Source organism: Saccopteryx leptura, chromosome 6, assembly GCF_036850995.1.
Source record: "Saccopteryx leptura isolate mSacLep1 chromosome 6, mSacLep1_pri_phased_curated, whole genome shotgun sequence".
In the NCBI taxonomy this organism is placed as follows: domain Eukaryota; kingdom Metazoa; phylum Chordata; class Mammalia; order Chiroptera; family Emballonuridae; genus Saccopteryx; species Saccopteryx leptura.
This window is the reverse complement of record NC_089508.1, coordinates 155,386,891-155,399,520: the sequence shown is the minus strand read 5'-3', so window position 1 is coordinate 155,399,520 and position 12,630 is coordinate 155,386,891. Positions and strand designations below refer to the sequence as shown.

At 43.4% G+C, this 12,630-nt stretch overlaps 1 protein-coding gene and 1 pseudogene across 10 annotated transcripts in view; one reads left to right on the top strand and one right to left on the bottom strand.

Annotated features, from left to right (window-relative positions):
• Nucleotides 1–12,630, bottom strand: part of MAPK9 (mitogen-activated protein kinase 9) — a 96,490-nt gene that overhangs the window by 16,463 nt on the left and 67,397 nt on the right. For 9 of the 10 annotated variants that reach the window (XM_066344635.1, XM_066344630.1, XM_066344625.1 and 6 more), the window contains 6 exons: nt 11,423–11,588; nt 10,071–10,142; nt 6,283–6,465; nt 5,115–5,239; nt 4,068–4,131; nt 1,661–1,732 (listed from right to left, as the gene is read on the bottom strand). In XM_066344635.1, the coding sequence (XP_066200732.1) occupies nt 1,661–1,732; nt 4,068–4,131; nt 5,115–5,239; nt 6,283–6,465; nt 10,071–10,142; nt 11,423–11,588 (682 nt within the window). Of the gene's footprint in view, nt 1–1,660; nt 1,733–4,067; nt 4,132–5,114; nt 5,240–6,282; nt 6,466–10,070; nt 10,143–10,465; nt 10,538–11,422; nt 11,589–12,630 lie in introns of all 10 variants that reach the window. The other variant, XM_066344629.1, reaches the window with a different exon arrangement.
• On the top strand, nt 11,715–12,556 carry LOC136376020 (SREBP regulating gene protein pseudogene; annotated as a pseudogene).

Below are 12,630 nucleotides of genomic sequence, written 5' to 3'. Positions count from 1 at the left end.
AAGGCTTAAGCCCAAATAGGATTCAAGTGTCATCAGGCATTTCAATTATCAATATAATTGCAAAAACAATCCAATAAAAAAAGCATCAATTTTTTTTTTTTTTGACACAGAGAGACAGATAGGGACAGACAGACAGGAAGAAAGATGAGAAGCATCAATTCATCATTGCAACTCCTTAGTTGTTCATTGATTACTCTCTCTTATGTGCCTTGACCGGGGGGCTATAGCAGAGTGAGTGACCCCTTACTCAAACCAGTGACCTTTGGCTCAAGCCAGCGACCATGGGGTCATATATATAATCCCACACTCAAGCCAGCGACCCTGTGCTCAAGCTGGTGAGTCTGCGCTCAAGCCGGTGACCTCAAGGTTTCGAACCTGGGTCATCTGCATCCCAGTCCGATGCTCTATCCACTGCACCACCACTGGTCAGGCAAAAAGCATCAACCTTTTAAGGATTTTCTTTCTTTTTCTTTTTTTTTACAGAGACAGAGAGAGAGTCAGAGAGAGGGATAGATAGGGACAGATAGACAGACAGGAATGGAGATGAGAAGCATCAATCATCAGTTTTTCGTTGCGAAACCTTAGTTATTCATTGATTGCTTTCTCATATGTGCCTTGACCGCGGGCCTTCAGCAGACCGAGTAACCCCTTGCTTGAGCCAGAGACCTTGGGTCCAAGCTGGTGAGCTTTGCTCAAACCAGATAAGTCTGCGCTCAAGTTGGCGACCTCGGGGTCTCGAAACTGGGTCCTCTGCATCCCAGTCCAACACTCTATCCACTGTACCACCAACTGGTCAGGCTTAAGGATTCTTTTGTAATAAAAATACCTTCTAAAATGAGAGCTGTGTACATACAAACAAACAAACAAAAAAGGAAAAAAATGTCGTGGTCTTTTATTCATGTTATTTTTGTATTAGAAAAGCCAAAAACTGAAAATTTAAGGTAAATGATCCAACTTCCTACTATCCATATTTTGGTCTGGTCTGAGCAAAATGGAAACAGCCCAGCCCTCAGAGTTCAGAGTCTGCAGGTGTTAACAAAGGCACCTGGCCCTATGTAGGAATTGCCCGCCCGCAGGCTGCCTGACCCATGTGTCATGCTGAGAAGGCAGCAGGGCACAGATTCCATGAGAAGTGGGTGAGAAAAAGCTGCAACTGAAGAGTTTCAGTCAGTGAACAGGTGGCACCCTACAGACACAAAGTGACACCACAGGCCATCATAACATTACCTCTCTGTTGGTCAGGCTTCTCCCACTAGCAGGTCAAAAAGAAAATGGGATAATTGTATACACAACTTTCTCAAACAAAACCAAATTCCATTTTACCTAGATTGACATTAATTTTCTTTTTTAACTGGGTGGGGCCAGTACAAAATGGGTCATGCACATTAGAAAGGCTTTTAATTCAGTCCCCTCATCCATAAATGGAGCTGGCAGCGGCTGCCATGGGCATGAAATGAGAATGATTGTAACAGGTTTGCTCAGTGCCTGGCACCTCAGTGTCATGTCAGCTGCCATCCCCGGGACAAACCCAGATGGGAAGACTCACACCAGGAACTCTCAAACCCAAGGCTGGCCTGTTGGCACTGCACCCATGGCTGCCATCTGTAATCGCTGACCAGGGAAAGGAAAATGGGACCAAACTACTAAAGCAATGACTAACCGGAAGGCTGTTCTTTCACAACACCATTCTTGCTCCTTTCTTCCCAGTCCATGACTTCTTTGTAAATTAGCTCTGCAAAAAGAGACCCAAGCTAAAAGGCTTCATCAGTTTCTTGGAATTTCTAAATCCTGCGTTCAAATCAATTAGAACCACCCCCAGGGCACTATGATATGTTATTTTTAATTGTTGTATACAGTTAATTCAGAAAGATAGTCCACCTAGACCAAACTATCCATGTTTTTTGATTGATTACGTCTTTTCAACACAACTATTTTTGTTTTCAGTGAGAGGAAGGGAGGCAGAGACAGACTCCTGCATGCACCCGATCCACCCGTCAAGCCCACAAGGGAGCAATGCTCTGCCCATCTGGGGTATTTTGTTCTGTTGTTCAGTAACCGAGCTCTTCTTAGCGCCTGAGATGGAGGCCATGGAGCCATTCTCAGTGCCTGGCACCAACTCGCTCAAACCGTTTGAGCCATGGCTGCAGGAGAGGAAGAGAGAGAGAAAAAGAGAAGCAAGAGGGGGAGAAGTAGAGAAGCAGATGGGCGCTTCTCCAGTGTGCCCTGACTGGGAATCGAACCCGGGACATCTACATGTCAGGCCAATGCTCTACCACTGAGCCAACCGGCCAGGGCTTAAACACAAATATTAAAGCCACCAAAAATGTAGGTGGTTCTGGGTTCATGTGGGCATTTTACAGAGGGAAGTGTAAGGGGGGAAGAGAGAAAGAGAGAGAGAGGGAGAAAACTAGCAAAGTGGCTCCAATAGAACATTTTAAAGTAATGGATGCTCTCTCACACCCATTTGCACGTTTTGCTCAGTCATCACTGTGTTCTCCAAATGTGACCAGTATCCCTCCAGACTGACCAGAAATTAATCCAAATAACCTTTTTTCTTGGTTTCAACTGCAGTTTTACTCAATAAGAAAGACAATTACTGGCCCTGGCCAGTTGGCTCAGTGGATAGAGCATCAGCCTGGTGTGTGAACATCCTGGGTTTGATCCCTGTTCAGGGCACATATGAGAAATGACCATCTGCTTCTCTTGCCCACCCTCTCCCATTTCTCTCTCTTCTCCTCTCACAGCCATTGGTTTGATTGGTTTGAGCATTGGTCCTGGACACCGAGGATAGCTAGGCTGATTAAGCATTGACCCTGGACAGGGGTTGTTGGGTGGATCCCGATCAGGGAGCATGAGGGAGTCTGTCTCTCTACCTTCCCTCATCTCACTTAAAAATAAAAAAGACAATTACCTATTAAGTTAGTTATTAGGGGTGCCTAAAATTTTAGTATTTATGAAATAAAATGAGCCAACTGTGGCTGGGTGCAGGGCCCTGCTGTGTGTAAGTGCATTCAGGTCACTGGCCCTTGGGGCGCTGGGGGGGGCCCTGGGCAGAGGACGTATTGCCACTTTTTTTTTAATTAAGTGTGAGAGGGAGAGGCAGAGACAGACTCCCACATCTGTCCTGACCAGGATCCTCCTGGCAAGCCCCCTACCAGGGGGGATGCTTTGCCCATCTGGGGCTGCTGCTCCATTGCTCAGCAACCTATTTTAGAGCCTAAGGCAAAGCCATGGAGCCATCCTCAGTGCCTGGGGCCAACTTGTTCAAACCATTTGAGCCATGGCTGCAGGAGTGGAAGAGAGAGAGAGAGAGAGAAAGAGAGAGAGAGAGAGAAAGAGAGAGAGAGAGGAGCTAGAGGGGGAGGAGTAGAGAAGCAGATGGGAGCCTCTCTTGTGTACCCTGACTGGAATTAAACCGGGCCTTCCACATGCCGGGCTGATGCTCTACAACTGAGCCAACTGGCCAGGGCCAACCACTTTTGATTTGTACTGAGCACAGTTCTCAATTACCACTTTTAATGAAAAATCATTAGTTTAGTCTCTTTGTTGCTGGTTTAGTTTGTTTGGTTAGCTTTATAGTGGTAATAAAAACTATTTACATATTTGTGACCTGCAATTTTTCCCAAATTCTATTTTAAAACACATATAAAAACAAAAAAATAATATATAACTACATGACTTATAAATACAGCTGGAGCTCACATGATCCCAGCCAAGTTCTGCTTTACTGTAAACTGGGGTTACTGAACATTTTACAACATGTTATCAAGCTAAGTGTGATATAACTACTAAGTTTAGTTTACAAACCAGGATTTGATAATAAGTCATGTAAAAAGGTCCTTATTTCTTTCTTTTGAAGCCAATAATATCCAACTCATACATGTTGCTCATTCATTCTGTTACCTGCCAGCTCTTTTTCTCCTGGGAGGTAGCACGAGAGAGGATGATGGCCTGCAGGGTTTCCCACTCCTGCCCCCCAAGGCTCTTGCTGAAAAGTAAAAAACTGCCCCTTTACAGGACTTCAAGAAAGGGCATTAAGTAAAGGGTCAAAACAAGCTCATCTGTACCTTTCCATTCTTCAATTGCATGTTCTCTTTCTTCCAACTGGGTGTCATAAATTTGAGGTGGTGGCTAGAAATTAAATTACGTGTAAAGTCAACAGTCTACAAAATAATGAGGCATAAAGAAAAAGGTAGAATCACTTGGGAGACTTCTAATATATCTATGATATGGATGTAATTTCTTTCAAAAATGGCTTATGAAAGACTTCTTTACAAGTGTGAGACTACATCAGTTTTAGAATCAAAATAATTAAGAAAAAATTAACCAAACAATTAGAGCTATTATAGTCTTCTTTATAATCACAGGATCTCAAAACACTCTAAAGATATCTGCTCAGGTGTATGAGTTAACACAGGCAGCTTCCCAGAGACCAGCCATGGACAGGCTCTGTGACAGGAGACAGATAGTGGAGGACACAGTCCAGACTGACAGCTATTCCCCTTACAACTCCAAACCCAGCCCTCAACTCATCAATTTACTGTTCCAAAAATATGCTTACAAATCACGTTTATATATCAGATTATTTGCTTATAAAACAACGTTTAAAAATGGTGGTTGAAGTCATAAACACGTGCTCCTAATGGCATGCAACAGCACACCACTCTGTGGTTCTTCCACTCACAGCTCAAGGTCACCCACACTAGGGCAGCAGCAGAAAAACACACATGGGCACCAGCTCAGAGTGGATCTCCCCAGCAGGTGCCCCTGGTAAGGACAAACAAACTTGTGATTTCCAGCAAGTTTCTTAGCCTGTGTGGGTGCCTAAGCAAGATCAAAACCCAGGCACAGTGCCAGGTATACAGCGGAGGCTTAAAAATGGTGATGGGGTGACTGTGCCAGCACCTGCATCCAAGCAGACGATTGTTACCACCGCATAAGCATGTTCACTCTTGAAGTACTCTGAGCTAGAGCCTGTCACATGGCCTCTTTGTCATCCTCTTAACTCTAGGACTTGCCAAGCCTACAGAGCCACTCCAGCCCAGCTGGAGTGGACAGAAGAGCCAGGCAACACAGGCCTGGCCTCTGCACTCAGTCTTCCAGCAGCTGCTTACCGCTTCTGCCTCAGCAGGGTCATACCACACGGTGATGTATGGGTGACGCAGAGCTTCGTCCACAGATATGCGCTTGTCAGGATCTATCACTAACATTTTTGATAACAGATCTCTGGCTTGACTCGCTAGAATGAAAACAAATATTACATTAGTAAGTAATACTGTTTATCTGAAAACTGCAATAAAGAACTAAATGTGACAGCACAGATAGAACAAAGATATTTTAACTTTGAGAATTTTTTGATGGGCTCAAGATCAACAGAACCTTTCTCTTTAAGAACAACTCAAGCATCCCCTTTCACTAGAAGCCAGGTTTTGAATATGGTTTCAGCCTATGGCTCTGGGAGAAGAGGACAGGGCCCCAGGTTGAGAGGCCGGTCCGGTTCAGGAGGGTGCAAGAGCTGAGCAGCAGGTGGCACTGCTGTTGTGCAGGAATGAGCACGGTGAGCCTTTTCTTCCAATGTCATTTTGAAATAAAATCAGAACAGACTGTGTAAGCCACACGACAGTCTCATGTTCACACAGTACCGAGCACTTCAGATGCCTCTGCTCCACTGACCTGTACACAATGTTGTCTACACACACTTAAAAAAAATCTAGAGATTAGTAGTTAGAAAAAAAACAAGTTAAATACAAGGCTCACCTAGGTTTGGGCGGTTAAAGTTCACGTGTATCGGCAAAGGAGAGATGGGGCTTTTCTGACTGAGGGGCAGTTTATCTCAATGTGGAGGGAAACAAATCTACTCTTCTCCCATAAGTGTTTCAGTGATGGACACAGGAGAACGGGAGAAGGGGCTTTTTTACTGAACTACTATCATGGTTTCTGACTTTTAAACTGGGCTAGAGCTAGATCTTTATTCAAGTAGTCTGTAAACCTGAAAACTTTTCAAATTCCAGCTGCTGTAATTAACATAAAAGTCTTAGTTAATTACAGAGTGGGGATATGTTATTTTGATCAATGGCTTTAGTTCAGCTATATTATTGAGGACAAAACTTCTAGGTCTTAAAGCTTTTACTCCGCAATGCCTTCTTTCTAGCCTATAGATGGCATTATTTGCAGGTTTCAACTGTTTTGTCTCCCAGTGTTCACAGGTTTTAGAATACAAACTTAAAAAACGAAAGCTTCACCCAGATTATGACAACAAGTATAAGAAAAGAGGTATCTTACTTTTAATTTTGTCTCGTTCCGATTCTGATGGGAATATCCAATCTGGAAAGAGTTCTTCAAATTTGATTCCAGGATACTTTGGTCTGTTTTCTACATAATTCCTCACAGTTGGCTGAAGTTTCTTCATGAAATCTGCAGACGGTGTTCCTAGTTGTTCAATAACTTTATTCCACTGATCAATATCTAAGGAGTCTCTTGAGGAAAATACAACTGAAATGCCTTATATTCTTATTATATGAAGTAGCATCATTCAAAGAAAAAAACTATATTTATACCTATTGACAAGTAGTTAACTAGGCCGCCGCAATGGGTCAGCAGAAACATTTTCAAATAATATTCAAATAAGGTTTGGGTTTCCAAGGTTAGATTACTTTTTAAAAAGCTCTTACACTCTGAATCTTTATAAACTATGATTGCAGTTTATTAAGTCAACACACTGAGGTTTATATGCCTTCCCATTCTAGATCAAAATCAAGTTATCTTGTAACTCAAGAAAACCTATAACAGAAATGCTTATACATGACATTAGATAATAACTACACAGGCAAACTGAAATCAGTTTTCGTACTAAAGCTATGTTAGAGCCAATGCTCCATAAAGTGGGGAGACCTATGGGACTCCTTGGTTCACAGCTGGGGAACCAGAGCCCTGTGAGGCAGGGCTCACACATCTGCTGCTCAGCTACCATTCCCACTTGTAGCAAAAAGAGTTGTGTGCACTTATATCTCCAATTCCCAGTCTCTTGTTTGCTCTTAAACATTCTCTTGTCAGGCTTTCTCCTATCACTGCATGAAAACTGGCCCATTGAGATTCCAGTGACCATCTCTCACTCCAGTGGTCAGTTCTCAATCCTCACCTTTTTAACAGCATCACCCAGCTTCCCTCAGTAGCTTACTTCCTGGCCTCTAGGGCCTCCCTCTCTGGGAAGGGCCTTGTACTTTTTCTAGATCCTCTTTTCTCTGCCACCCAGGGGGCTTGGTCTTCCTTTGTTTTCTCTCTCTGTCAGCACTTGCTCCCAGTATCCTGGCTTTATAAGGCATGGCAGACTGACAAGCCCACATTCATTTCTCAGTTCCAGACCTCTTTCCCAAGCTAGGTTCTTGACATCTCCAGCGTCTACCAGACATCTCAGAATCCTAACAAGGATCTCTGAAGATCTAACCTTCAAAACAGATGCAGTGTTTCAGCCCTCTCCCACTCTTACACTCCCATCCTTGTGGTCTCCTTGCTTCAGTCCTAGACCTTGCAAGTCTATCCCCCAGCTCAGCAGATGAGCCATCCTTTTCCACAGTAAATCAGATGGGAGCCTAGGAAAGGGTGGGTGCTCAATAAATAACTAGTAGATTCATGATAAATGGTCTTGTCTATAGACTACAGGAGGAGACGATAGGAAAACAGTTCCAACAAGCCTGGCTGACGTCTTGGATGTGTGAATGCACTATTGTGCTCAATATAGCAAAGAGGAACCAAAGCTCAGAGAGGTCCTGACTCCTCAAGGATGTACAGACACCACATGGGAGTCAGAACTTGGGCCCAAGGTGGCCTGGTTAGAGCTTTCTCCTTCTTATAGGCCATGTTGGAACAAGAGTTCTTTTCTACCCCAGGTCACAAATTTATTTATTTATTTATTCATTCATTTTTTTACAGAGGAGAGGGAGAGACAGAGAGAGAGAGAGAGAGGAGAGACAGAGAGAGAGAAGGGGGGGGGGGAGGAGCTGGAAGCATCAACTCCCATATGTGCCTTGACCAGGCAAGCCCAGGGTTTCGAACCGGGGAGGTCACAAATTTAAAGCAAATCTGTAAAAACTGCAGTCTAGTTTCCATAATCTTTTTCTATCCTAGTAATTTTTAATCTAACATTTTAAAAATTGGCAAAATTATTTTTGGAAAATGATGTTAATCTTTGTGTATGTTCTAAGAATGACATTAGATAACCTTATCTATATAACTATTAATTACTGATACTGAAAGATGTTAATATGTAAAGTAGGAATTTTAAATTACTTAAGAATGTACCAAAAAGTACTCACATTTTTCATTTTTGTGTTTTCTAGAGAAAGCATTTCTTAATACAAAAAGGAAATGAATACAAATTCATTTCAAATGAATACAAATTGAATACAAATTGAGATAAACTAAATGTTAAGGAGATATTTTTAAATTATCTTTGGCATAAGTCAACTTTTCCCTTTTTAATTGGCTTTATTTGCAAAATAAAGGTCCTCTTACAGTTTGATACAAGTGAACCTAAGGTAGACTATGGGAAACTACTAGAAAATTTATTAGAACAAAATAAAATGTTGCATTTAACTTCACATAAAATCTGTGATGTAGAAATGTAAAGGAAGGTAGATAAAATGACAGGAACAAAATCTTTTCATTCCAAATTTGTGTTATTTTATTTTTTTTTTTTTTTTTTTTTTTTTTTTTCTTTTTCATTTTTCTGAAGCTGGAAACAGGGAGTGACAGTCAGACAGACTCCCGCATGCGCCCGACCGGGATCCACCCGGCACGCCCACCAGGGGCGGTGCTCTGCCCCCCAGGGGGCGATGCTCTGCCCATCCTGGGCTTCGCCATATTGCGACCAGAGCCACTCTAGCGCCTGAGGCAGAGGCCACAGAGCCATGCCCAGCGCCCGGGCCATCTTTGCTCCAATGGAGCCTTGGCTGCGGGAGGGGAAGAGAGAGACAGAGAGGAAAGCGCGGCGGAGGGGTGGAGAAGCAAATGGGCGCTTCTCCTATGTGCCCTGGCCGGGAATCGAACCCGGGTCCTCCGCACGCTAGGCCGACGCTCTACCGCTGAGCCAACCGGCCAGGGCCAAATTTGTGTTATTTTAATAATACAAGAAGACTACCCTCATAAAATTATAAAAACTAAAATTACTAAAATACAAATACTGACTACATAGCTTGATTTTCTTTAAAAATAACCATCAATCTGCCGAAGAACAGAGACACTTAAAGGTTTCATAACTAAAAACAAAATCAAAGACTAATGAAAATTTTAAGTGGCTAAAACACAAATGGAAAGGTCATATGTGAAGAACCATGTTATAGCAAATATACTGAGATGGAAGAACATGAGGACCATGAGGAAAGAAAGCTATTGTATCATCTACCCTATTTCATGTATGTCCTTCATATGACTTCCTGACCACAACATAAATCAATCCTTTGCATTTTGTATTTATTTAAACTTCCCAATGTCTCACAAAATAACCTTCTAAACAAATCTTTTTAAAATTTCTATAGAGTGTCAGCAATGTAACAAACAAGAAAATTTACCATATAGTGTTCCTCACAAACTTTCATTTTAGTCTTTTTCATTCAGGTCTTAGGTAGTGTGCTTCAGTTCTTTGGGCGAAAGTACTTTAATGCATATACTGATGACTAACAAATTGGTATATTAATTAAATTATGCAAGAATATTGCCCTATTTAATTTAGATAGCAACTTACCTAATTAAATTAATTGAATAAACTAAATAAACAATATTTTCTTTTAAATTACAGTATGTTCATCAAACAGTAAATACCTTCCTAATAAGCTATTTTTGATAAAATTAAGAGCTAATGTCATTGGTTTAACTTAACTCCTAGCCTCAATAAAATCATTAGAGGTAGTCAAGCAAAAAAGACCATGTAAAATTGAACCATTTGGTTTGTGACACTAATTTAACAAACATAATAAAGCCCTTAAAAGCCAGTCTGGAATTATGACACTTTCCTTTTGAGCTGCTGCCTGTGGTATTTAGGGGAAGCATGGCCGGGAAGGTCCCGGGAAGGATACGGTCAGTGCCTTGGAATATCACACAACCTTTCACCAGCTCGCCCATGATGCAACCCACTGACCAGATATCAACTGAAAATAAAATGAAATGATAAAATTATAAAGTGCCATGAACAAAACAAAGGTGAGGAAAAGGAATTCTAACAGTATACTAAACACACAAATATGGAAGAACAAATTGCTAAGGGGGAACTTCACACAATGTCAATGTCGCCTCCATTGTAGCCATGTGCGCAGCAATCTGGGCTTTTAGTGCCACAGAGTCCAATACTTTACAGCTTAAAAAAACAAACCAAACCCAGAAACAAGAAGTACCTGCCCACACAAAGCTGTCTTAGGCCACACACCTACTGCCCAGCCCTGTGGCCAATGCAGCATCTCCCTGTGAAGGATACAGTCTCTTCCTGGAAACAGGACTTTATGGAGGACCATTTCTGCCATGATGCACCCGACAGACCAGATGTCCACTACCAAACACCAGGTGATTAAAACCAGAAGGCGACCCCCACATCCTCAAACTCCCTCCCATACAAAGACAAACCCAGCTGTTCAATGGGAGCTTTGGAAAACACCAAACCCCCGCCCCTGTATGGTCCTTTTCTAAAGCATCCCATCAGCAGGCCTCACAGGGGCAGGCTTGCTTTTCTGGGCTCCAGGTAAGATCCTGCTAGGTGCCCTGACTGCCAGCTGTGCACCCTCCTCTGTGGAGCCAGCTGAACCCAGGCCTCAGCCAGCCAGGCAGGGGGCTATTTAGTGCCCCTGCTGGAGACAGTGTGGTAGGGAAGGTAACCAGGAGTCTGTTTTCTCCCCCGTCCACAGGAAGCAACAGAAGCCCACAGACCTGTGTCTCCCAGAGTGGGCGCACAGGCTACAGAACATCTAAACAAACCTGAAGCAAAGCTCATTTCAGATGACGGGCAAACTTTCAGCCTTTTTTAAAACAAGTACGTGTGATTTCTTTATATACAAAACTTTTTCAAAAGCTTGAGTTTGAAAAAGCTCTGGTCTTGTTAGAATAAGTTGAGTTTTAATGTTAAAAAACACCTATTTATGCAAAAAGAACATGTATTATTCCATTTATATGAAGTTCAAAAATAAGTAAAACTACTCAATGGTGCTAGAAATTAGGGGAATGGCTTCCCTAGGGGCTGAGACCTGGAGGGTCCCATGGAGGCCTGGGTGGTGCTGGGTATACGGGTGTGCTCCCATTGACTGCACATGAGATCTGCATTCTTTGTATGTAACACAGTGCCCACATTATATTTCATGTAATTCACAGGAGAGAAATCTAGTGATGACCAATGGCACTATTTTTAAACATCTCAGCCTCTTCCGGTTCTGTTTACACTCACCATTCTCTTTGTAGCCCATGCCCAGGATGACTTCCGGTGCCCGGTAATACCGCGTCACCACATAGGGGGTCATCATGAAGTTGGTGCATGCTGTCCGGGCTAGGCCAAAGTCCAGGATCTTAAGGGTGCAGTCTGACTTTACTACGATGTTGCTAGGTTTCAAATCCTAGGACAGAAATGGTTTAAATGAATGAAATGAGCTAAGCATGCTAAGTAAACAACTTCACATTGGCAAGGACTGAGAGGGCAGCGACTACTGAAATCCACGAGTGCTGGCAGGAGGAAAGTCAGAATGCAATCTGGGCATTTTGGAACAATTTTGGAAAATCCTACTCTCAAAGTGAAACTCATACAAATAAGCCTAAAGAGGTTAGAAACTGCCCTCACCCCCACCCATGTGGAAACCTCCACAATCTTTCTTTGCTTAAAACCTTCTGAGGGGGAGCGGACTGGCTGAAGGCCACCATGCCGCCCGGCCTGGGGCCTGCCATTCCATGCCCTGCTGCACTGGCATGGTTAGTCTGGTGGTCATGGTGTGGTACTGGCTCCTGAGGAGGAGACGTGGTGAGAGATGGGAATCTCCTTTAGGTTCAGGAACATGTTCCACCCATTTGGTGGAAAGTGCAGTTTAACATGGGCAACAGCAGGTGGCCCAGCAACCAGTCCTGGCACTCCATTCAAGGGAAGCACCTCATTACGGTCAAGCTGAGAAGAATTTGCTGGTGAATGGCTGCTGTCACGTCAATGTCTGGGTACCAAGCAGTACTCGTGTGTGGCTGCTTTTCCCACGGCTGCTTATGAGCACTGCATTTTCTGCTGCCTGCAGCCCAACAAGCAGCTCCTCCTGAAGTACTTCCTCCACTGGGCAGCTGTGGCATCCAGAACCTTTTCAAGGCAGTTGAAGATCACTTTGAACAGTGTCTGGCTAAATGCAAAACCAAATCCCAGAGCATGCAGCACAAGAACACCTATAGGGATCCCACAGCAAAGCACTGCTACAAAGAGAACCCTCCTGAGCCTTCCTGTGATGGGAGTAGACAACCTGCCGGGCGCACGGCTGGAACGCTCAGTCTGAAGCCAGGCCTCAGTGGTCTCCAGGCCCATGGGGAGAGAGGCATCATGAGGAAACCTTAGGTTTGATCACTTCTTGTATTGTACCTTTGGTTTCACTACCCACTGGGTTTACCCGATGGGACTGATCTGTAAAG